Source organism: Colossoma macropomum, unplaced genomic scaffold, assembly GCF_904425465.1.
Source record: "Colossoma macropomum unplaced genomic scaffold, Colossoma_macropomum, whole genome shotgun sequence".
Classification (NCBI taxonomy): domain Eukaryota; kingdom Metazoa; phylum Chordata; class Actinopteri; order Characiformes; family Serrasalmidae; genus Colossoma; species Colossoma macropomum.
In genome coordinates, this window is record NW_023494795.1 from 20,156,661 (window position 1) to 20,184,226 (window position 27,566).

At 37.7% G+C, this 27,566-nt stretch overlaps 1 protein-coding gene across 2 annotated transcripts in view; it reads left to right on the top strand.

The window, feature by feature from the left end:
• LOC118815567 (1-phosphatidylinositol 4,5-bisphosphate phosphodiesterase beta-1) overlaps positions 1-27,566 on the top strand; it is a 151,187-nt gene that overhangs the window by 37,620 nt on the left and 86,001 nt on the right. For both annotated transcript variants that reach the window (XM_036581774.1, XM_036581775.1), the window contains exon 3: positions 10,804-10,872. In XM_036581774.1, coding sequence (XP_036437667.1) covers positions 10,804-10,872 — 69 coding nt within the window. The remainder of the gene's footprint in view (positions 1-10,803; positions 10,873-27,566) is intronic.

Consider the following 27,566-nt stretch of genomic DNA (forward strand, 5'->3'; position numbering starts at 1 on the left):
TGACACGGATGACTGTCTCACAGAGGCTGTGCCGGCAAGCCCAGTGAAGCTTAAAGCTGTAATTCAGTGGTTTCCACTGGTTCCTCCTGAGAGCTGGAGGTCATTCTGTGCATTGATACCACTTCAACAGTGAACACAAAGCCAGTGGGAGAGATATACCTAAATGTCATCTTCGGAGCTACTCTATTTACTGAAATGGAGCACATTGCCAAGGAAAAAAGAGTGTGTCCTGTCATTAACGTTCCTTAGAGGATCTCGCTGCACCCACATGAGTTCCACTGTGTCATCAGTGTCCTGAGTTTGGTTGATACTGTGTGTGTTAGATGAGCTCATTGATTTACTGATGGAACAGATGGAGGATGTCACATCATCCACGGAAAATAATCCTTCTCTGGCTGTTAAATATGCCAGTGGAGAGCACAAACATTTACGCTTGCCGATCACAAGCAGAACAAACTGAAGAACGGCCTCCCTCAAGTGTATTCATATCACAGTCGTTTATATTTGGCCATGGGAATGGACATTGCAATTTGGTTCTTCTTGTTGATGTGTGAGAACTGTGGTGTGAGACAGTAGGCCTTCTCTCTCTGCCTTTCTAAGCATACTCTGGAGATGGGCCCAGAGCACATGATACTCTGTTTGACAAGGTTTATTTTGGACTTGTTGAGGGTGAGGAGCAGGGCCACGCATCATACCTTTCAGGACCAAAATAGACTCCAATACATGGAGGTTTCTGCCTCCTCCCTCTGAGACCAAACCAGAGATTCCAAAACAGTTCCCCAACTCCTCTACATCAGCTCTTAGAGGTCCCCTTTGGCATATTCATCTTGGTAAGGCCCTTTTTTACTTCTGTTCAATTAGTTTTAACTAAGGTCATTGCAGCACGTGGATAAATTCTGTCAAATCTGAGTAAATGAGTAAATCGTAAGTAAATGCAGATGACACAATGTACATTCAGTGCTAAATACACTAACTACCACACCTCCCATGTCATGAGTTCCAGTCTGAGGTAAGTTAGTCCAGTTTGTTGTAAAAGGAATACTCATCAGAATGTAATGATTCAGTGAGTTAAAGGAGAAAAAAAGAGAGGAAAGAAAAGCTGGTCTTTTGGGGTTAGCCATTAGCCTTTAACCTACCATAAAGACTGGCCGTCTTTCCAGGTGCACCATCTACGGCTCTCCTCACTCAGCTGGCTGCATCAGGCGACGCTGTGGTCTCAATCTGTAAGTTGGGGGCTCCTCAGCTCCTCAACTAATACTGATACCGTGACTGGACTGTAATATTTACCAAATTCCAGCAGTGTCTGACAGCTGCAGAGTGTAAGAGACATGCGTATGAGTCAAATGTATGGAGTTGGGTTTAAGCCAAAACATATTCATATTCATAAATTGTGGCTTACATCAACTTTTGAATGTAAATACAGTGCTAGTATTAAAAGTGATGGACCGGCGACCTGTCCAGGGTGTATCCTGCCTTCCGCCCAATGACAGCTGGGATAGGCTCCAGCACCCCACCGCGACCCAGAAGGATAAGCGGTTTAGATGATGTATGTATGTATGTATGTATGTATTAAAAGTGAATTACGTGAGTAATTTTGGGGTCTTGTACATTCAGTTCCTTTTTCAGATATGCAAATTTGCATTTTGTCTACATTTTTTACTTTTCATTCATTCAGATCAACTTATGCACCATGCTTTACAGGAACTCATCTTTATCTTGATGAGGCTAGAAAGTATTAACATCTTTCTATATATTGGTTCTGTTTTCACCATTTTTTCCAATTGAAGTAAATCTAAAATATTTTAGATTTACTTCAGTTGTTAAATATGGTTCTTCTTAAAAGTGAAGGGACGTCTCAGAATAACATGCTGTTTGTATCTACAAAATAGGTGTAATGGAGCATCATTGTTTTATTTGAAAAAATGTACATACCTTCACTATGACATTATATATGCTGAAACTGTCAGTAATCTTAATTTTACCATGACGTACATTGTTGGCCAGGCTACTCACTACCACTCTGTTGTTGTACAGTCTTGTATTGTAGAAATAACACATTTTGCCCTATCATTTGTTGACATGGAAGCACATAGCAACAATTCAGAAGTGCAGTCTTATTCCTGTCAAAATAAATTGAAAGTAAGTGTAAATTATTAAGTAATTCTATAATTATTATGTAATTATACAATCACAATAAAGTAGCACAGCAAAATGAGCATCATGATTCTAGACTCTAGACTTTACTACTGCTATTATCACCAAGGAACAGGGCTTTAGAAGAAAGGCTGGAATGTTTGGGCTGAGGATGATGTTTGTCCTTGTGACTTCCTTCATGTGTTGTGGTTACTGCATCTATGTGTAATGGGAACAGGGTTTTAAATAGACACACTCTGACCTTGATAAGGCAGGTAATTATAATTTTACTACTACTGTGATTGTGACTGCTGCTGAATCAGTCTGCCTACTCTACTGACTGTATCTGCGCTGGCGCTGATGATAGATAGCAGTGATAATGAATCTGAATTGATTTTTGCAGTAATGCAGAGGGCTGCTGGAGTGTTCAGAGCTGATGGTTTACTTCTGGCCCGGGCACAAGGGAGGACTGTTACAAGAGTACAGTGTGTCTTTTCTAGCTTATCACTGTGCTGTCCTCACATCATCCTCATTTGCCCTCTGTACTCATTAAAAAGGAATATTTTGGCAAAAAAAAAATCAAATATTCGCAATTTTCCCCTTTACTACAAATGCAGTCAGTCAGCCAAGGCATGTTTGGTGTCTGAAGTTTGCTTCTTCAGTTTTGCACTGGATCTACGAGGCTACTCAAGTAATCTTTTATGTTGTTTGTTGTATCTCGCACTGTATGATGTAGTATTAGCTATAAATATGAATAAATAGTTCATGTTTCTAGTTTGCTACTACTGTTTGTAGTTTTGGGACATAGTTTTGTCCATTTTCATCCATTTATGGCTTCACCAAAGGGGAAATTTTCCAAATTATAAATCATGATTTTGTCATTATCACAATATGAGTTTTCATGATAAACACATTGTTAAGGGCTGCGATGATGTAATGGATCAAATGGCCTCACCTCTGCAGCACCAATTCGAAAATAATTAGATTGATAGGTGCTACCCTGCACCGGCCTTGAACCCTGCACGAAGATGAAGTAGCTTAACCACTCAGCTAAAGATTCAGCTACAAAATGCACACATGCACAGCTCAGAACCCTCAAGCCTGTAACAATGCAGTTTTGTGTGTGAAATGCATAGTAAAATGTGTGAAGCAGCAATGGCTACTGTCACAACAAATCTGCATCATCATAAGGAGCTTTTTAAGGCACCAAACATATATTTAATTTGTTTTTACAGGCCTATATTGAAAATGAAATATACGTGTGTATATATATATATATATATATATATATATATATATATATATATATATATATATATGATATATATATGTATGTATATTTGAATTTGAATATTCGAAAAAATATTTGTTTGTGTGTGTGTGTGTGATGTATGTATGTATGTATATATATATATATATATATATATATATATATATATACATATGTATATGTATGTATGTATGTATGTATATATAAACAAATATTTTTTCGAATATTCAAATACTCAAATATTATTTGGCTACCAATTGTCTGCTACAAGGGGCTGCCATTAGCAGTCAAATGGCTTTTTATGCTTCATAAAAGCAGTGTTTTGTATCAGTGATGCTATGTGTCTGACTGTGACACTTTGCTTGCAGTTTGGAGATAAGTGGCTATTAGTATTTCATTATTGTTATTTTGCACAAGAGTGAATGGTGCTTTTGTACAATACATCAGATTTTATGTCCATATCATACACCTGTACAGCTCCTTACTTCTAGGATCATTAATTTATTCATGTTTAAACTTAATATTTTTTAATTACTATGGATGACTTATCAACTGCTTTGAAACCTAAGCATGTTGTGTAGTTATAAATGTGAGGAATGGAAGTTTTAGCTTATTCATGAATCCTCAGAGTTTGAGGACCAAGTTTCTATGCTTACTAAAATAGTTTTGGAACGCAAAAGAGTATCAGTGTTACCCTCCAACTCAGTAAAATAGCCTTTCATACATTTATATGAACATTTTTCTTCAGATTTACAGATTTTTTTTTTTTTCAAAAATCGTGGAAGTATAAATTTCTTTTGATTTTAGAATGCCAGATGTGAAGCTCTAGCCTTTCAAGACATTTAGAAGTCAGTTAGTGAACAGTGTGCGGATTTAGGCCTATAGAATTACAGAGTGGGAGGAAAGATGTTCATGAAATTATACATTTCTATTCAGTGATAGATTATGTTTTGATTGGGTAAAATAAACTGTGTAGAACTCATTAATAACATCAGAGCCACTGTAGTGAAAATAAATTGCTCACAATGTTTTAATTACGCCTGAACTCGATCAATGCCTGAACCAGCAGCAGTGAGGTTGTTGGCCTACATGCAGAGTGTACAGTATCTAAGACAACGAGAGGGAGTGAGGGTGGGATATGCGCACACACAGTGAGTGATTAGTGCCTGAGGGGTGCAGACCTCACTGGGCTGCTCTTTCCTGGGGCTATGCAGTTCTCTGCTTCACGCAGTGCGGCATCTCTTCAAACGTACACTTCAAAGAGCAGCTTTTATAGCAGAGGCTGGAAATGCTAACCTTTGACTCAAAGCATCTCCCACTGCAAACAGGGCCTGTTAAATTGATTTGAGGAACGAATGCTCTGCACTTTGTGTTTCTGTTCTCTTCCGGTGGCAAATGAAGGCATTTGCCAGTTAGACAGGGGCTGGTAGGTAATTCTGTTCAGAGGAAAGCCTAGCTTAGAGGGACGCTTTGGGCATTGGTCTTATCAGTCCACCACAGCATGTATTAATGTGTCTTCTGTACTGGCTGGCTAAATGTGCTGGGTGGTTGTTTCAAATCTGTGGTCTGAGGTTTTTTTTTCTAATCTTAAATCTTCTGCAATGTAGCATACACGTAATTACCACAGACACTTGTGCAGTTGCCACTATGTTCTCTTGAGTCAAGAGATTTTCTACATAAAGGTCATTTGTGACTACAGTGATTAACTCTATGCTATAGATGCGGCAGATAGAGATTAGGCTGCAAAACACTAGCATTTGTAAAACAATTAGGGATTAGCAGCGTGGCGCCTAGAGAATAGGCATCTAGGAAAATACAGTGATATAAAAAATGAAATCCAATAAAAAATGAAACAAGAGAATGAATAAAACATAATTTGTGGATTTTATCAAATGAAATACTAGAGAACTTTGTGTTAAGAACTTTTTGTCCTACAAAACACGCATTATGTGTTACAGAACACAATTCATGATGGCTTTCACTCTAAGGCCGCTCACACGACCTGGCACTCTCAGATATCCTTGGGTATCATTTTAGCATCAGTTAGCTGGAATCAAGCATGTGCTGAGGTGTGTTGCACATTTGCTAACTAAGCTATTGCTAGTTTAGCCAATCCACCACAGTCCCAAAGACCACAGAACGGATTCAGTTCTGGCTTTTTCTTACTCCAACATAGTCACAAGTTTTTTATCATCTAAACTTGTTTCAGCAGAGAACCAGTTTGTCAGAATCAAACCTGTACTGTGGTGTTTGTCACTGTTTGGGTGTATAGCCTGCTCCCTATGCTCAAGCTAACTGATCAGATTCAAACAATGTAAAACAGTTTTAATTTCGCCTTTCTGTCCGTTCAATGGAAGTTGCTCGACTTCACACCCCAGATTTTAAACATTATCATCTAAACTTGTGGCGGTGCTTTAGCCAGCCAGAATTAAAGCATGTTCTGTGGTGAGCAGAGCTGTTATCATGTGAGCTAAGCTAATGCTAAGAAGCTCCTTTCTCCTAGTTAGCAGCACTGTTTAATGTTTAACAATGGTTTGACATTCATTGAAAGATGGCTTGGAAATTGGGCACTGCGCTCACATGTTTGGGACGTTGTTTTTGAAGTAACACAAATGTTTGGGAACACAGCATGAGACACCACAAAAGCGACATATATGCTTTTACGTCAGTTACAACACGGTTAGCCACTTGGTATTATACTGTATACTGTGGTAATATTTCCAGGTATTTTGCGGAATACCATTCAGCCCAGTTTTTATCCTTATTTAGAAAGATCTGTTCAGGGATATTGATTGTTTTCTAACAGCCTTACAATACACAAAATCTACTCACAGTTGTGTTGTAAGTAGCATTTTCATTATTTTTATTTTACGCTTTACACAAAAGTGAAAAATATTTTTTTTCATCTTGGTTGTTTGCTTAAAGGTTAAAGAAATCCTGTTTCTAATCAAGGAGCAGCAGGAAAATTCATATCACATACCCAGAATATTGCCATTACTGTACTCTACAGTACTGTAGTGTTGAATGAATGGATGAATGAAATGCAGGCATTTTAGTGTAGATAGTATTTGCAAAACCTGGAAGAATTATCCTGCAGCCATATTGCTGACATTCCCTCAGCATAATGTGTTTGAACAGTAATTGCCAGCTGTGGCTTCCAAATTAAGAAATCAAGAAAAAGTCAGTTTGATCTGCGCCGTTGGTCTGTACTAAATAGACATATTTGCTTATAATAATTTAGAATAATTTATTTAGTCTGTGGAGGGGTCAAAAATATTGTTTTTACCATCAACCACACCATCAAACATTGTCGTGATTGTAAAAGTGATTAATAGTGATGTATATATGTTTGATGAGATTAATCAATGTTGACTTAACATTAGCTTAAATTTCCTGAGCCCTGCTAATGTTAACTGCGTTCATTGTCTATAAAAGCTTACACCAGTGGTATGTCAACAATGTAGCGGCAATTGTGATGTCAGTCAAATACTATCTATAGCAGGCCAGCACTGCAAAAACATTCTGTTTTTCCAGAATACAATAAAAGCGTCATCAGATATTGTTTTGGATTATCAGCCAAATCTAAGCATCGATCTGATGTTGATACATTTTTAAGACAATTTTCTGTCAGTACTAGATTCTGATATTGTCATATGTTCATAAAAGGAATAGTTTAACCAAAAAAATCTAATGTATACTGCTTTTACACCAAAGGTGTAATTTGGTGTCTAGTAATGGACATGGGCGCTCTCTCTCTCTCTCTCTCTCTGACACACATACACACTCTGCGCATACAGATGGCATGGAACCAACAGCAAGCTGTGACAGGTTAATCTCCCACATTCTTTGGGGTCCAAGGCAAAGATAGTTGCGTAATGTCCATCTTAATTGTGTGCCTACGTGAGTGGAGCACAAGAGACTTGAGAACAAGCAGAAACCTTATTTGAAATCTTGTTGAATAAACTGCGCTCAGAGTCTGGAATATTACAACAACGTGGTAGAAGTTGAGCTGGTTGTGAATGTCATGCTTATTAATTGAGTCATTTTTTCTTTTTTCAGTTGCAGGCAGATAGGCATGAGAATACCTCCAAACATCTGTTATGCACTGTGTAGTGTTACTCGCACCTTTTCACTGAGATGTCTTATGTAATGGAGATTATATTTATGTAAACAGTTGCTTCAAGAGCACCTCTAGTGTGTCAGCATTTGGAGCTTTGATTTGAATGTCCTTTCACAAAGACAAATGTAATATATTTGCCATTTGTGAACAGGCCTTGATTTCCAATTATACTGTCTGTATACTGCAGTGGAATTTGAGGGTGGGAGAGCAGGTTTTAAATGTCATTTTCTTCTAACGAATCAACATAAAAATATAACATCTAATATAGAGATGGCGTGGTGGCACTTTTCCTACCTTTTTTGTCTGATATGACAGATACTGAAACCGATTCCAATACTGATCTGATCTTTCTTCTTAAAAACTACTATAGAAGTATTTAGTGTTCGACTACAGTTTATAGGATAGTTTTAATGTAGTGTTTTTAAATATAACTTTTTAAAATTAATTTAAAAATGTATGAAAATACTCAAGTTGAAATAATTATTTTTCCCCTCACTGAAATTTTACGAAGTTCTAAAATAATAATAATAATAATAATAATAATAATAATATAACAATAAAATATTTAATTTTTGACACAATTTTCTAATAAACAAAGCGCTACAGTAAACATACACCCAAAGGCTACACATACATAAGCCATACCATAGGCAATGAACTGCAGACAAAACAACTTAAAGCAACAAAACAAAAGCAGCTGAAAAAAAATATACATAATGCAAATAAATACAAACTAGGCACAGATGGCAGTGACTAACATCAAAAGACCTTGATGTAAACTATGCATTAAAATTAAAATGTAGGTTGTTTTGTTTTCATATGAAAATGTTTATGGTGGCAGTGTAAACATGACCAGAGCTGTGTAATTTAGAGATGCATCTGAGAAAATGCCCCAATTTTTATTTTTTTTTGTTCTAAGTTTACATTTATCAATCAAGAAGTAACGTTTGACATTCTAGTTTCCCACTGAGCATTCCCATTAAAAATAAACCTTGAACATTTTCCCAATAATTGTCTAAAAAAAGCATGTAGCTTGTGTCAGGGGACTGTCAAGGGACTATAAACCATGTGCTCACGTAACAGGGAAAAAATGTGCTGAAATGAGTTAAATGTTGGTGAAATTTAAGATTTTGTTGAATCGTTTCCAAAAGAACTGTGATGGAATAGAATTGTGAAGTCAAAGATTTACTCTTCTAACCTTATTATTAGGTTTAGTTTTTGCAGCCGTAGCAATTCCATCTGTTCTTATTTATCTCTATATTATATTCTAGAATCAAAACAGTGGCAGTATTTGTTTTGTAGGTAACCTTTCTCTTTGGCTCCCAGTGGAACAGCTGACTGGATCCAAGCCATGAGCCATGAAAATGCCATGCTCTTACAGACAGTGCTGGCCAGACTCTGTTCTTAATTGCTCACAACAGGAGTCAGTCACCCATGCAGCAGATGGAGCCTAGCAGATTATTTCGCTCTCTCAGGGTGAAAGTTTCAGGTCTCCAGACTCATGTTATGAGTGGGGGAAAAAGTGAAGATATATAGATATTAAACTGGCGTTGGATGTGGACCAAAGTCAACAATCAACTAACGTGTTCTTTTTCATGCTATTTTCAGTGGATTACTCCAGCTAGAGAAACCTCATAAAGTAGTTAGAGTTGTGTTCATTAACATTTCACTTCTGAAAGATAAGTCCAGAGGAAAACTCATAAAAGCCTTGGTTACCATTGCATATCTCTCTTTCGCTCTTTCTCTCTCTCACCCCATCAATAATAGATCTTTAGAGGTACTTACAGAATGGTCTAGTCCACCATTTGGAGCCGCTGTGGTATTTAAGATGTGGTTATAGAGTGTCTTGTCTGGCTGGAGCTTCAGTTAAATCATCTTGAGATGTCATCCTGTCATAGCACTCTCAGACTGAAGTTTCATTAGCTCCATTACAGTCATACAGCCATACAGCTTTGTGGGTACCAAAGGACACATACCCATCAAGCCCACAGAAGGTCAGTTCTGCATGAAGTACACGTGCACACATGCATGCACAAACGTCAGATAGCATGACCAACTACACTTCAGTCCTTCTGCCAGTACTCGCCGTACTGTCAAAAGTTAGAGATCACTACGTTATTCCCTACGTTTATTAAATTTCCAACTAAAATGGTCAATAATAGCAAGTTGTTCATATTTCAGTGTCAGGAAAAAAGCAGAAAACATACATTTAACAGAAAAAATACACAAAAACCCTCAAAAGATATCAGTTTTTCAGTATTTTGTGCAGTGATACTCAATCCAGTCCTCAGGGACCCCCACATGTTCCAGACTTTTGCAACACAAAGGGATTAACAAAATATGAATTGTCTGGTGCTACCTGATGACTGATTTGAGAACCACTATCATTTGGCTTTATTACAGCTTCTTTTCTTTTCAGGTAACTTGCTTTCAGTTTTTCAAAGAAATCTGCAGGGATATTTTTCCACACCTCCAAAATTCAGTCTTAGAAGTTGGTTGCATTTTCTGCTTCTCACGATTTAAGCAATCCCAAACACATTCAAGGAATTTCAGGTCTGGACTCTGGGGTGGTCAGTCCATTGTTCTGAGAACAACAGCGGCTTCTTTGTTTGATTTGCAGGTTTTCTTCTTTTTTCTTTATTTCCTTTTCAAAGTAAAAGCTTTTTGACAGCGGCAAATCCTTTCAGACTCAGTGTTGAGTTGTCTTCTCACAGTGGAAGGATGTGTGTATGTGTGTATATATGACATCCAAAATGACAAACCACAGGCCGTTGTTTTGTGGGATGTGAGGGGTAAACTGGGCTACAACATGTATAGAACTACAATATATTCTATATATGAGGTAATACAGATAGCCCAGTTTAAAAGTGTTCTACCCCTCACATCCCACAAAACAACGGCCTGTGGTTTGTTATTTTGAATGTCAGTCAGGCGACCCTTTCCTGTCAAAGTAGGCAGATCTGTGAGCAGAAACATGGCCTGCAAGACTACATGCTGACTACATGATCATGATCAATTAATTTTCCTTCTGTTATAAAGTTACCATTGCAGAGATACAGGGTTTTCGTATGACAGCACTAATATAAAGACTATTTAAATGGGTAGTGTGTTTTGATTTCACATCTGCTCTTGTTATGTAGCAGTTCGTAAAGTAAACTACCATAATCTCACCTCCATTTCAGGTTGATGGTGAATTGTGGAATCAAATTATGTTGTGCACAATAGACAAAAGGTCTTGAATCTGTGTCATATGAACATTCTTTTACCTTTGTAATTGCAGGAGACAGACCTTCTGGACATTTCTTCTATCAAGGATGCTAGAACAGGGAAATATTCCAGAACACCCAAGGTAAACTCATGTTTTATTGCTTCGCGGTTCAAGACTGAGCGTTAGTGAGTGCACCAAAGAGATTACTCCTACATCTGCATGAGCACACATTGCTACTTTCCTTTCCTCAAGTGCCTTAAAAACTTTGAAGGTCAGCAGACCTCTTTGCTAAATTGAAACAAATATTCATGTAAATAATATTTAGACATGAACGTGTTGACAAAACCCAAAGCTCTCCTCTGCTGTGCTTGCCAGGAAATTTTTACTGCATCTACAGATTCATTCTGAAAAGCAGGGTTCTGCTGAGCAATGATAAAGAATGTTTGACCTAGCGGTTTACACAGCTACATCCCCTTTTTTGCATAGATTAATCCTAAGAAAATAAACAAGAAACAACTGCTCATATATGATGTGTGATGAATGTTGTTGGAGGGAAAGCACACCCATAGTTATCATCAGAACAGCTTGGAGTAAATCAGATAGCTGTTCCTGCAGCAAATATTTCTTTTTCCTTTTCCATCGTTGGCCAGTGACATGGTATGGTATAGAGGAGTCGCAGTGTTCGGCCTGAAGCAGAACAGATCAAATAGAGTTGAATACTGTGCTGTCTGCACTGAAATGACTTCTGAACTTATTAAACTCCAATGTGGAAGCATCGCAGTCTGAGAGATGATGTGCTTTTCATGTTGAAGGCCATTAGAAGAACAAGCCAGTGCCACATACAGGGTGAGCCCAGGCGCAAGCAGAATAAGTGAAGCTAATGTTCCAGCCCCAGCTCAGTGCCAAAAAGCACGTCACTTTCTGTGGCAAGGTTTTATTGGGCCATTTCTGACAGAAGCTGTGCTGTATCTCTTAGGCCACGGGGCAGTTCACTGAAATGGTCAGAGAGGACTGTATTCCACTAAGTGCTGACTGAATACAGCAGGCTGCATTGCTAAAGGCATGCAGTCTCGGACAGCCAAAGAGGCAGACATGCCAAATGACTAACAGTATCCATAAACGCAGCCTAATCCATTTACAAAAATCAGCAAACCTCAGCTAAACATAGTTTTAAACATAGTGTCAGGAGATGAGTCACAGCTTAACTAGGAGTGTTTTTAGAAGCCTTGTAGAGCAATGACCATGTGACCCGAAGAGCACATGAAGCATTCTGTTCTAAACTTTGTAAATTAAAGGAATGGTTTTAATTTAAATTAAATTCTCTTTACCCCCAAATATAACTGATCAGCCAACACAGGTTTGGCATGCTTCTTTAATTTTGCACTGGAGCTACAAGGCTGATACAGCTAACATGTATTGGATGTTGCCATTCAGCATCATGCAAACAGCATGCCTAAATCATGTATGGAGTTGTTAAGTAATCTCGAATACATTTACTTACGCGGTTCTTGGCACTGATCTTTGATTGATTGTCTATAATAATAGACAAAAGTACATCGCAGAGCTAAGGAACAGGAGTAGCAGCGATCTTGAAGGCAGAAATTTGTCTTTACTTTTGTCCATTTTTTTAAAGGTAACAGTATATCATGTAGAGATGGCAAGATACCACTTTTCTTTTCTGAAACCGATACTAACTACTTGAGTATCAGATATAAAAACTACTAAGCTTTAAAATGAGCTATAGTACCGTGCAAATGAAGTCCACCCTTCATTTATTTAATTTCCATTCAATAAGATAAAAGATAATTTAGTTTCATAAGGAAGAGGAAACTCAAATAAATGAAACAAACAGTAATTTAAAAAATAATTATTATTTAAAAAAATATTTTAAAATATAGAGAACATGGGACTCCTAACAACTGTCCAAGACCAAAACTGTCACCGTGAGATACACAGTACTTAAAGCTTTCATCTTTGCGAGAGAGGAGAAAATCAAGCTCCACTCTTACTTCAGATCTGGAAAATCCCCAGGTGTTTCTGTCCATCCTTCCACTGTGAGAAGACAACTCAGTGCTTGAAAAGGATGTGTTATGAAGTTGTTACTGAGAAAAGAAAATTTGTAAATCAAGCTGCTGCTGTTCTCAGAACACTGAACAGGCCACCCCAGAGTCCAGACCTCAACATCACTGAACGTGTTTGGGATTACTTGGATCGTGAGAAAATACAACCAACTTCTAAGACTGAACTTTGGAAGTGTGGAAAATTATCCCTGCAGATTCCCTGAAATGTCTCTGAAAGCATGTCTCCTAAAATGAATGGAAGTTGTAATAAGGGTAAATTGGGGACACACTGAATACTTAAACATTGTTGAGGCTTCTGTGTAATTTTCTGTTTGATGTATTGTCACTGTCCAAAGAAAAACATCTGTTTCCAAAATAGTAGTACTATTGGTCACATTATGATAACCATCAATATCAGAACACCATCTGTAATGATGGTTATCCATTTAACAAAACACAATTATACACAGAAACATTTCTCCTTCTGTGTTTGAAATCAGCTTTACATTTACTTTCACTCTGATTCCCCATGTGATTCGTTTCCGTGTCCTGTACCTCTCCCAACATCTCTTTAGGAAACGTTAAAGTTCCCTTTTGTGCATTTGACCTCATTAAAATCAGGTTGGAGTTTGCATTAGCTTGCCACAACCGGCCTATGGTTCTGTCTATGCAAATTATGACTCGTGCTGAAGACGAGCCGGCCGTGCATTATGACTCAACCACCAGAGCAGCCCTGCATCAAAATTCAAATAGGACTACAGTACTGCTGCTCAAAGAGCTTCAATTTAAATGACTGTTTCTCTTAAAGAGCAGTTAATCCTACTGGGGACAAAGTCTTATAGAACAGACCAGTGTGCTTTATTAATGGGTATTCAGACACTCACTGAATGAAGCAAATGGCAAAAAAATACAAGTCCTTGCTATGCAGAGTGTTGTCTCGGTTAGGTAGGTTAATTAGCATATGTCCTCCCACTCATATTTCACATTGATTAGATTTAGCTTTTTTGCCCTTATGAGACAACAGCTGCTGCGTAGCCCTCCAATTAATCATCCTCGTACGTGTCACGTAAACAAAACGGGAACAAAATGACTGACTGGCTCCACTTTGGCTGCGTGTGCATGTGTGTGTTTGTCTGTTTTGAGTTGCTCTGCTTGTTTTGATCAGAGCCTTTGGCTGTGTTTGTTAATGTCTCTTTTTAAGTGTTACCACATCTAACCCTGCTTTTCAATTTGTTCTTTCTTAGATATGCAGCCTTGTGATATGGCTCTTGCTAGAGATGCCTCGTTTCAGTTATTGTGGTCCCCATCCTAGTGTTATAATATTGAGTATCAGCCTATATCAGGGCCAATCAGATATCTGTATTTTCAAAGATAACGCAGCTGCCTTAAGTACATTAAAGATAGTAAAACTATTAGATTCATTTTACTGTATATGGAAAAAAAATGATACTTTTCTCTAATGCTAATCCAGGTGTGTTTAGTCTAAGTTTCCTCATTTATCAGCATCCACAGCTACAGTTGAGTAAGTTAACACCTTCTGCACATTTTAATGCACAATATTTTTTTTTCTGAATTCATATTGGAGGGATAAATGTGACCTGTACAAAAGTTATAGTACATTTTATGTTTTATGTTTTTTATATGTTAAACTCATCACAAAAATAGAAATTGTCCACTAAAATTAGCAAAAAATTGCCGTATTTCAATGTGTTATCTAGGAAATGTTGTAAAGAATGTTTTAACTTACTTTCACTTAGAAAACAATGAAAGCTATCATTTGACTAGGGGTGTTCAAATTTTGCATACGACTGCATGTACATGAAGTATATTGGCATCAGCCTGCATACTTGATGGTTATTCAAAAGGTTCTTTAGAAAAGAAAATAGTTCTATATAGAAACATGAACACTCAAAGAACCCTTTTATGATTAAAGGTGTGTGACTGTATAAATGCTCTTTGGTATGTACAATGATTGTATTTCATAATTGCCTTAAATTGCCGCCAATCGTCAAGTAACACGGACCCAGCCACATCATATAATGTGATTATTTTGAACAAGAATCAAAACATGATGTCAGCAATAAGGGGTGTTAATAACTTGCTACACCGAGTTCTTAAATCCTTGCCCTATGAAGCGATTGAATAGAGTAATGAGTAACACCACAGTAACATGCTGGCGACTGGGATCAAATCCCTGCTTAGATAATAATGTTAATGTTTTTGGCTGCCTCTGGAAAATCTTTTGGTTTTATCTGAAACATGAGTGATTACCACATACAGTAAATTAAATGAAGTGTAACTCATGTTTGTTTCCCTTTTTCCCCCCTTGAGCCCCTGCCCCCTAAAATGTGCCCAGTCCTGATATAGCCAATACCCAATCCATTAAAATATGCCTGGAGCAGCTCTGATGCCATCATTTGGATTTTTTATTTTTATTTTGAGTGTAGCTCTTGCGATGTGTAAAGAATGTGCTGGGTTTCTTCCTGAAGGTACTTGTGTCTCTTAAAATGCTCTTATTTCACTGCTGGTCAAGGTCTGGCTGTTCATGACCATCTGATACTTCTTTAATCCGTAAACAGACAAACTGACAACTACTGCTTCTCCCTTTCCCTCTTTTTCTGTCTCATGAACATTTGAAGGTATAAAGAACCAGCAGGTAACACTGTAAGAAGTTCAGCCAGGGTGGATCTATCTAACGAGAAATCGGACGCTAAGCCTGGTAAATCAGTTTCTGATGCACACAAGCATTCAGATAAAATATTAAAAAAAATATATAAAACAATTACAGTGTAAAACTCTCATTGATCTTCTTTAATCGATTAAACATAACCCAAATGGACAGTGCCTTTTCTGGCTTTAGGACAGCATCGCTAAAGCCTGTTGTCAGCGTACAGTTGACTCTGACCCATATGTGGGTTCAAGTTAAAACAGTCAATATTATTCTCATCATTGCTTGTCATAGAAAACAGCTACAGTCTCTTCGGACATGAGATCAAGAACTTGCTGAATTCCAGTGAATGCCTCAATGCAGCAAAAGAAAAATAGGCTAAATTTGGGGCCCATTCAGCTGATGCCTTTTTAAACGTGAGGCACACCATGTTTATTACATACAGTTGAGCAGGATGCACTTCTTAGGGGCTGTTTTAATGCATTTGTTTGAAAAGTAGGTGAACATGAGACAGAGATTTGACAAAACTGACGCATGCAATTGTATGCAAAAGTTTGAACACCCATTACATGCTTTGTTGCCAGTGACAGTAAGTTAACAAATCTTCTACAGGGAACAAGCATAAATATGGCATTTTTCTGTTAATTTAGGGCACAAATTCTGTTTATTTGGTGACTTTAACATATTGGAAAAAATGACAAAATGTGCCAAAGCTGTTGCACAGGCCACATTAAACTTAGCAGTTAAATGGCAATTGTAAAATGGGTATTTACTGAACTACTGAATTTGCTCTGATAAGAAGGTGGTGCTGTAGCTTGCAGTTGCTTCAGTGTCTCTGTCCACTCCTGAGTATTTATTATAAATGTCCATGTTTATGTTTATTGATATTGAATTCATTAGTCTTTTGACATATGAGACACAAATTTCCGCCCCACCAAAATCACCTGTTGTCAATGTTAAGTGCTTTATGGCTGTAATCTTGACTAAATAGCATTCAGTAAATTAAGCTGCAGGTCTAATTGTAGAAGAAAGGCTCTACACTTTAGCTAACTTCGTTACCACAGTGTAGCGCGTTACACTGTAATTTTATGGTATTGCCATCATGCGGTGTAAGGGAAATCTGAGACACTCTAAGCAGAAGCCATGGGCCAATTAAAATCTGTGCACAGGCCGCATTTGGCCCGGGGGCTGGACTTTGGACAAGTCAAACCTTGTGCCTTATGCTGTGTTATAATTACAGTAGACAGGTGAGGACAAACATACAACAAAACTCAAATTTTAACAAAAACACAACATCTGAAAAGTTTTTTACATCATTACCATCACCGATTACTCAGAGGCTCGAAACAATGTTGTTGATTTTTCAATGCCAACATCATTAGACACATTAGACACTGAAAGATTTTTACATTAGCAGAACGTATTGTGATTAATCTGAGGTGTAAAGCTTTTCTCCTTTAATAGTAATGCTAAGTTTTAATTTGGCTTGTTTATACAGGTAATTTCAAAAGTTGAATGGTGGCAGTGAATTTAAGATGGCAGTGTATTTAAGGTAGCAGTACATTTAAGGTAGCTGTACATTTAAGGTATCAGTAAATTTAAGGTGACAGTGAAATTAAGGTAGCAGTGTATTTAAGGTACTACTTTAAAAAACCAACTCAGAATAATCAGAAAAATCAACTCAGAATACTTGCGTGGGTAGATTGTTTAAGGAAATAACGTAATTATTCCTCCTTGAGTAGATTCCTTTACCAATACTTGTGCTTGAATTCCACTGACTTTCCAAACTTCCTGCACCAGTAAATGGCTCAGGTGTAAACATAATCATTCAAAGTGGTTTGATTTGAAAAACTCTGTTCTAGAGAAACTTATTGAGTTAGAATTGTTTCGTAGTGGTGATGATAAGAACCAGACATCTGAAGAGTTTAATGGCCTGAAAAGCTCCCTCACAGAAAGTTATTACACAAAATGGTATCAAATACATTACACAGTGCCTGAGACATTGTTTTATGATAGTTTTGAGAGAATGTTTTGTTCTACATGCAGGGTGTTGAAGGCAAATTAGTTCCTAAAAAAAAGTGTTTTTCCTGGTTTAACAATGTTTTACTGCTATTAACATTAAATCTGTTTTACAGACACTTCACTTTAGACTGGTGTACTGAAAGTGAGCAATTACTGATTTCAAAAGCTGCTAAAGTGTACATCATGAATGTTGGGAAAAATAAGGAAATGCTAGAGCAATGTGATCAACTAGCATGCTTGCATGGACGTCTCATTTTCTGCAGGCAGCCAGTCAGATTAATTGCACATTATCTGAGTCAGGCTGAGCTCTCGCTAATGTCTTATCAGCAGAGGTAACAGGGAGCTCAGTGTCAGAGGATATAGCAGTGCACCGGAGAGGGCTTCTAACTGGGCTTATCTAGATGCAGATCTCTCCCACATTCCACATAATACAGTAGACCCCCTGTTCGGGGCTGCTCTCTAGAGTCGCTAAGCTCCTCTTTGAGTTCTGCCTGCTTGTCAACGATGGTGAAACTTTAGAAAGGCCTGCTCCTGCGGGTGGAATAGGAAGTGGGAGTAGCTTGGGCTGCCACACCTGTTCACTCGTCGCAGTGGGTGGGATGGAGCTCATGCTTTGCACTGAACATGAGAAGAAATTGAATTTCAGAGCCCCTACAGTGTGATTTCATTCTGGGGATTGCATATTTTGTGCTTATTGAGTAGTGAAAACTGTTTTTTTTTACATTGAAGTCGGTCTTTAGAGTAGAGTATTACATGATCTCCTTGAATGTTAGCTCAATAATTAAGTTTATGCCATATTTTATGCACTTAATAATGCTTGAAATTCACCCTGAACAAAATTTCTATTTACAAAGAGGTGAATTTTGTTCTATCTATATGAAAAAATGGAAAAATATATATGGAAAAAATAAGCTTCATCAGAAGGTATTTATTACTCCTGTAATTCAGTAAGTTTATTTTTATCTTGTGCATGCAGAGTTCGCATGAACCTGAACAAGAAAACCACAAAATTTCCATAAAGTGAATACATTTTTTTCATGGCCATTCAGTGAGAGCAGTGGCTGCTCCAGAGTGTACAAATTATATATAATTATATCGCTGTTGTTGGATCAAACTTCATATCTCCAAAATGATAACTTTACAGAAGTAGGAAAAAAACATACTTTACTTGTAATGTAAGTCAATGGAACCAGACTTCTTTCCAAGTAATTTTGGGCCATTTCTTTTGCTCCATTCTTCTGCTTTGTTTGCTTGTTAAATATCCATAGGTGTCCTGCAAACACTGTTCAGCATAGTCTGCTGAAAGTATTGATTTAAAAGCCATTTTAAAGCTGAATGAGAGGGCTACAGTCACAAATTCTGTTATAGAAACATGCACAATTCAAGCATCCGGGCTTCAGCCTGGAAGACTGGATGATTCAAATAATTTTAATAATTCAATAAAACTATGAAATTGTGTTGGCGTTTTTTAAAAACCAGTGACATTAATAATTTGCCTAACTTTCTGAGATATTTTAAGAAATTAGCATCAGCAATAAATCAGTTTTATTGGACAGTTTGCAGATACCTAACTTTGCGAAAGTCAAAGACCACCCTTTATTTTTCCATTTCCAGTCAAAACAGCCATTAAGTACAAGTTACTTATTTTTTAGTGCCAGAAAGCAGAAAATCTATTTAACAGAAAATGACACAGAAGCCTCGACAAATTCAAAAAAGTCAGTATTGCCTTTAATACAGCTTTCATTCTTTTCAGCAGACTTGCTTTCAGTTTTTCAAAGAAATCTGCAAGGATATTTTTTCACACCTCCAAAGTTCAGTCTTAGAAGTTGGTTGTATTTTCTGCTTCTCACGATACAAGTAATCCCAAACACATTCAATGATGTTGACATCTGGACTCTGAGGTGGTCAGTCCACTGTTCTGCACACCACTGCACACCAGCAGCTTCTTTCTTTGATTTGTAAATGCAGCTTCTTGACAGCTACTCATTCTTTCAGACTTATAGTGTTGAGCTGTCTTCTCAGTGGAAGGATGGACAGAAACACCTGTGGATTTTTTCAGATCTGAGACAGCTTGATTTCTCCTCTCTCTCAAAGATGAAAGCTTTGAGTGCTGCTTATCTGATGGTGACAGTTTTGGTGGTCTGTCAGGTCTTGCATGATTAATAGAAATCTTGTTTTCTCTATACCTTTAAGTAATTTTTCCACTCCAGTTTTGGAAACTGTTTTCACTCTTTTTCCTTTGGCTTTCCTCTTTCTTATGCAAGTGTATTATCTTATCTAATATCCTCATGCATATCACCTGAATAAAGTAGTTTATATCTTGTTAGCTAGATTTAGGACAAAGCTTGATTCTGAATATTTCCTTGACACCTCCAGCCATCACATGGATTTGTTAAATTCCATCACCAGCACACTTGATTTAACATAATGAAATATTGATTAGCCAGTTATTGCATTATAATTACAATCAATACTGGGCTTTTAAAATGATTTGACATATGTATAACTTAGAGCTACTTATTGTATTAATATTATTTATGTTTATTTTAATATACGTTTTTTTGAGCAAATACTTACTGACCAGATACATGCTTTTTAAATCAAAAATGTTCAGGTGCCTAAAATCTGTACACAGTACTATTACAGTTGGTGAGTTGAGAGTTCACAGACTTTCTGAGATCAGTGAGCCGTGCAGAAGAGCCGTACAGAAGACTAACAGACCCTGTAACCCTCTGCAGAATGGAGTGCATTAAATCCCTCTGCATTAACTAAAGCTCTTAATCATTTAACAGATTATTAGAGTCTTATAACCAGTCCAAAAGAAGCTTTCAGCTGACAACAACTTTAAATGCAAACCGTATTTTTTATGACAAATCTCTGTTCATTTGGAAAGTGAACTTGACAAGCACTCCTGCCAAGGACATCTGCTCTGTGCTGCTTTCCTTCAGCACTGCCAGTCAGTGCCTTAGCAGTCAACTCAGTCTGGTGTTGCCGTGAATCTGAACCAGTGCATGTATGATAAACTGCCTTTACACTGCTGGAAGGTTTGTTAGAGGGTTTATTCTGCACCTCACAGTTGGAAGGTGAGAAGGAGGGGGGCAGGCAGGTGAAAGGTCTGCCTTGTCAGGCTGTTGCTATAGTGATGGAGAAGGGGAGAATGGTTTAATGAGAGTAAAGAAGAGGACGGAGACAGTTGTGGACCTTGTCAAGCAGCTCCACTTCAAACCCATCAAGGAGCGTAGATCCCCACTACGCCTTTCATCCACCTCCCCACGACACGCTCAATCTACCAGAGCCGTCTTCACCAGACAAGCTGAGCAATTCCCCTTTTCCCTCTGCTCGAAACTTGTTTCTTTTCTGCACTGTTTGATTCAGAATGAATGGAATGTGAGATTGTGTGACTCCACATCTTGAACTTTTAACTAAAGGTCAACAAGTTTAGAATGATGCTGTGAAACCGAAAATATGGTTGCTCACTTGGGTGGGCATTGTTTTCTAAATAATACATGTACATAGTCCAATACTATAAGTAATATATATATATATATATATATATATATATATATATATATATATATATATATATAATCACTGAAGTGGTATTGCTTAAAGCTGCACTTTGTAAGATTTGAGGATTTGGAGGCCTCTTTGGTGGAAATGTGTAAGTGTGGAAGAAAATTTTTCTAATGTCGGTTGTGCTTTGGACCCCTTGCCCGAGTGGATGAATCTGATGAGTGTGAGCATAATGAAAGAGTATTCATGGGAAACTTGGTGAAGAATGTGTCTTCTGAGGATGTAAGTGAATTATCATCATATCTTCATCAATATAATTTTGAATTCGAGAACTAAACATCGAGCCGGACCGTCTTTTTGAGCTTCTGCATGTGACGTTAATATGTAAAGACGTACAACGTGGTCCGAAAAACTCCCGCAAAATCCGACCCATAAGCTCTGACTTGTAAATTACTACTTTGAGCTTTGCAGGGTTTACTGGGTTTACATTCCTGACTCAGTAATGCTGCTACATTCAATTTTAACAAAAAAAATCTGATATTAAAAAAGCTTTAATGTGAACCTGTACTGCATATGCTAGTAATGTCTATAAAATAAAGGTTTTAATGCTTGCGCAGTGCAGTGGCATTAGGGGTGGGCACTAGCCCCCACAGAAATTTGATTGACCACCACAAGTGCCCCTCAGCCCCCCACACTTGTACATTGTTAATCCTGGTTAGGGTTGGGTATCGTCTGTTTGTTCTATTTAGTGGTGCAAGTGTTGCATACTGTCTGCAAAGTGGCATGCTATGAACTATTTGGCTCTTTTCACATTTTGTGAATGGGAAACCTGGAGAACATTTAAACAAAACAGAACACTCTGCAGTCATGTTCAGTTCAAAATGAGAAGTCATCTTTTAATTGTTTAGAAATCCCAATTAGCAAGTAAGTGAAGAAATGCTAAGAATAAGTTAGTGAATTATAGAAAATGTGTGTGGGTAAATGATTAAAAATGGTAAGCAACAGAAAAAGGGTATGCAAGTGGTGTTTATGTGCATTTACCCTCCACTACATCCCATACTATAATGATTTTTACTTCATACATACAAAAACTCTTAGGAAGATGAAATGTCTTGGATCTGGATAGGTGGTCTTCATGATATTTTTACAGCAGGCAGAGATGTTATCCTTTACTGGCAGGCAAAGGCCTTTTTTTAACTTTATTTGATATTGCCTACAGCCTGGGATTTAGTAGTTCTGACTAACATTGTATTTTTTAAATATTTGTAAATGTTTTGTCAGGCATTTTTAGACATAATCATTAGCATTTTTATGGGCTGATTAAGGTAAACCAATTAAGACTAATCGAACTGGGCTAACTATACCATTTTCTAGCTGTGCAAAGGATCAGTCCTGAGGCTTTAAAACACATTATTAAAAAAAAAAAAAACACACATATACATATATAATGCACAAACTGCACATGCAATATATTTATGTTTATTTCCTATATAACATGCATTGTTTTGGTTATAGGAAACCTTGTGCTTGGTTCTACTGTGTGATTTTCTAAGGATGGAGGCTTCAGTGTAGCACATCAAATTATGATGCCTCTCTCTGTCCCTCTAAAGCATTTTCTCTTGCCTGTAGCTCGCAGGCTTATTAGAGGCAGTCCACCTCTCCATTATTCCGTCCATTTTCAGCAGACCTTATTTCACACGCAGTTTACTGTGAGATGGCTGATGGGATACATTGGTGTAATGATGGCAGTGGCATGACCTTTGACCTTTCCTAACTCCTCCATCACGCTCAGTGAAGTGGACAGGCCCGGCTGCTGGCTTGATTGAATTCCAGTCATAAATCTCAGAGGGAGAGAAGGAGAATAGGCGCTCGGCGCTCTATCTCTTAGAAACGGCCACACTCCCAGGAGCATTTCAGAACGAATCAAAAGGCACAAAGTTGTTAAGAATGGGCTCTGGCCCGTATTTCATCTGGGGCCAAATCCAGCCCTCACTGGCCTTTCTGATCTCAGTTTATTTAAGATGGCTTTTCTTTGGGAATTAACCATTTTGAAGCACTAACCATTTTTTTTTACTGTGCAGAAATCCCTTTATAGTCGAACAGAATGTATTACACCTACTATATACCACAGTCAGGACAATATTTCTCTTGTGCATAAAATTGTTAAAGAGGAATCTTGCCGTTTTCTTCCCAAATATCAGCATGTGCCGAGATATGAGAGGTAAACAAAGTCATTCAGAGTGGTTTGATGCAAAGTGGTGCATTGTAGAGAAACCAGAATGGAGCATTTCACATTAAACCTCTCTGAATGACATTGTTTACATCTTAAAAATGTTTGGTCACTGTTTATTCTAGCCCTACATTGAAAGAAAGGCTTAGAAATCAAATTCTGTGGCATATTTAACATTAAACAAATTGACTAATGATATAAATAAAGGCACTTGATTGTTTTTGTTAGCTTTTAGTTGTATTGTAATTGCAAGGCAGCAGAAAAGGCCTTTCAGAGCAGTGCTAAGCTTGGCCCCTGCTTTAATTTGAAGTGTGTGAGTGAGTGGTGGACAGTAGAGCTGCAGGGCTCCATGTTAATGAATAATCTCAATGAATCTCTCTAGCTCTGTGCACACGAATGCAGTGACTTAAAATGCCATGTTGCATATTTTCTTGGGACTCTAGACATCTTTGAATTCTGCTACATCCTTTTGGACTTCAAAAAATAGCCTGTGGGGATGTTTGTCGTGAGCAATAGTTGCAGTGGCATGTGTCTGCATTTTTGCTCCCACATATCAGTCTGATTGGTAGTTTTTCTCCACAGGAAATATGCCGACTGAAAGGCTGATCACGCTCACCACTGTGGGCCAGAACACCAAGGCATTTGTTTGTCATTTCTGCTGTCTGCATAAAGTTGAACAAATTTGTCTAGACAGTAGCCTCACAGTGAAAACAGTGTATTAGTCAGAGATGAATGTTCAGGGATGTACACAAAATGTAGCTCAGTGTTTCTCCAGTGCCTCTTCAACTTGTACGTAGACTTGAATGTGAAATTGCAAATTAGATTCTGTCACCTCCAGTGATCCAAATTCATTTCCTGCTTTACCTGCATGCTTAGCTACTGCATGTACATGTACACATCCCAAGTTATAGACAGTGGTGTATATGGGCTTACAATAGAGCTCCTTATATACACTGTCTGGCCACTTCATTAAGTACACCTCCCTGTTTCTACACTTTTTGTGCTTTTTATCAGGTCCACTTACCATATAGGTGCACTTTGTAGTTCTACAGCTTCTCTGCATACTTGGATAGGCCCCTTTTACCCTGTTCTTCAGTGGTCAGGACCCCAATAGGACCCACACAAAGCAGGTATTATTTGGGTGGTGATATTCTCAGCGCTGCAGTAACACTGACGTGGTGGTGGTGTGTTAGTGTGTGTTGCGCTGGTGCTAGTGGATCAGACACAGCAGTGCTGCTGGAGTTTTTAAACAGGTATATTAAATGATACAATTTAGCAGTGACATCATACCATCCTCTGTGTTCTCTTCTAAGATGGCACTGCCCCATCCACTGGATGGTTTGATAAGTATGAAAATGATGTACATCCTATACTATAGTGTTCACAGTCATCAAATCATAACCCAATTAAACGTCTGTTTAAATTTTGAACCAACATATAAGATTCTGCACCACCATCATAAAAGCATCAATTGAGGGAAAATCTTTGGGAAGAGTTGTCTCCTATCCTTCCATTACAGTTTTAAAGACATGTAGAACTTCTGCAAAGGCACATTGAAGCTCATGGAACATAACTAAGCCACTTTGGTTGTTTCCTTTAATTGTCATCTGTCTGTATGTACTAATACACTTCTATTATACCCTATGACTTAGAATTTGACCAGTAAATGGCTTGACACTTATACATACACATATTAGGTCTGAATGCTGGCCTGCACAAAATGTTGTCCCCTAATCCTTTTTGCAGCTGACTTTTGCAATACTGACATTGCAGGTGGGTGCAATATGCAAATGCGCATCTAACCCAGAGCTGAAAATTTTGTTGTGTACTGAAGATTTTGTTGTGAGCATCCTGACTAACCATAGATGTTTTGGAGCATTGGGATGAATCAGTATGTTCACATGATCTAACAAATAATTTGAGGGAAAATAATGCAGACTAATCCTTAATCAGTGTTTTTAGTATATTGGAAAGTATATTGTGATATCAGTACATAGCAGTGTAACTGTGATTGGCATTCTCTCATATGCACCCCTGACTAGAATATTGAAATGCCACCTTAATTACTTCACATGCTAATTAGCTTCATGGTAATACTTTATCTGGGTTTTGGCGTCTTATGTTTTTAAACTCTAAAATATAGCAATGTGACTTTTCCCCAGCTTTTTGTATACAGATCTACCTCTGAGTTTCACATTGGAGATCACAGCTTTTTGAATTTTGATCAGACAGTGTGAAGCTCTGTGAATTCTGTGCTTGGTTTTCCTAGCCTGCAGAGAGGCTGTGAGACCACTCTAACATATGAGCAGATAGAGCCTCTCCTCAAACACTAGTGCATCATACGCAGATGTCCCATTAAGGCTGTTTCCTGTCCGAGTGTGTGAAGCTGGCACGGCACTTTTGCAGATGGACTCACTCAGTTACGCGCTCAGAACAGACGGGCCCATCTTTCTACAAGCGACTGCTGATTTTGAGAGCTAATGAATAGCAAAATGTTGGAAGTCAGAAGTTATCAAATGTTATCACTGTTAAACGCTGAGAAGACAATGTAAATGTGCCCTCAAAGGTACAACAGTGGTCTTAAGGTCATATCAGAGTATGGTACAGTTATGTTCCGTAACTCAAGATACTGACATACCCTTTATAGTACCACCGTAGCGACTTGAGGGGTACCAGCCCAGTGACAGTTTAGTACCTTATTTTCTGCCAGTGTACAGCTAGATGTTTCATAACTTTCATTTTCATTGTTTCACCATTAGATGGATATTGTCATAACTGCATTATTGTATGTAGAAAATTAGGGCATGGCCATATGGGATGTCCATGACTTGGAGCCGTCCTAAGTGTCGCTTCTCATTAACACCAATCCTCTCACTGAAACAGCCACACTTCCAAATGTCAGCCCACAGCTTTTACCCCCTTTTTTTTATAATGAGAGCATGTTTCTCACAGTCTGAAGCAGATGGTAACACTTAAGGTCATTGTTTATTTTGAAATTCATTTTTATTTCTCTTGTAAAAAAAAAAGTCACTGTTTACAGTGGCAGGCCATTTGAGACGTATCCTCAGTAGTAAATGGAGTTTATGCAGCAGCAGTGGTTCTCTTTATTGTGATAATGTCCAGCTCTTGCATGTGATTCTGTATCTGTTTCCTGTTTTTACCCATTTGTTCCTGGAAGAATTCCTCGAATAAACCTCAGCTGGGTCCCAAATCGCTCAAGCTATCACCTGAGGCTGGAGTCTGTAACACATCTCAGTAAGCATTTGGATCTGTTTTTTGCTGAGTGGGAACCGGGGGAAACATGTGTCCTTCAGTTCAAAACAGCATTTCAGCCACATGCTGCAGCCGTCAACAAGTGCCACCACATAAATGATTGACCTAGTACAGTTAGGGAATAACCAGCCGCAAAATAGCCACATCTACCTGCGTCTTGGCAGTGGCAGACCCATGCAGACCCAGTGCACAACAAAGCACGTCTCCTGAAGCCTGCGGCTGATTTCGTGTGAATGTTTGCAGCTTCAGGTGTTGTAGGCCTGCAGAGGTTTTGGGTTTGATCCAGCAACACAGTGAGCCAGCTTTGTAGTAGCAAAAACAAAGGGGAAAAAAACCAACACCGCTGGATGGTGGATTGTGATTCAGTGTGAACAACTAAAAGTTCATTTATACACAAAAAATGAAACAACATGGAAACAGTCAGGTAACATTTAAAAAAAAAACCTTTACTAATAGAAAATGGAAAAATTAAGTTATCATTAATAACTCCTTTTTAGTGGGCTTTTCCCACTTAATTTTAATGGGAGAGACACTTTTACTAGTATAACTTCAGTTGCAATATGTGACAATTCAGTTTTCAAAACTAAATTAGAAAAATTAACATTAAAATTCTAATTACTGCATGTTTAAATAGATATATTTTATTCATTAATTATTTTGAATTCAATTAAATTGAATTTTTACATATCCAGTTTAAATTTTCTTACATGCATATATGTGTGTGTGTGTGTGTGTGTGTGTGTGTGTGTGTGTATATATATATATATATATATATATATATATATATATATATATATATATATATATATAATTTAAATATTCCTGTTGCCCTTTACATTTACATTACTCCAATAAACAAGACTAATTATGCTGTCTTTGTAATGAACTATGCAGCTGGTAAATGTTAAGTACTGATGATATCCACAATATGCTTAAAAAAGCATATCCTGACATAATTTCACAGTATTGATAAAACATCATATTGCCCAATTCTAGTTACTGTAAAACAATAATATACAATAAATAGAATTTCAACATCAAGTGGACCCTGGATCAACCACAAAACCTC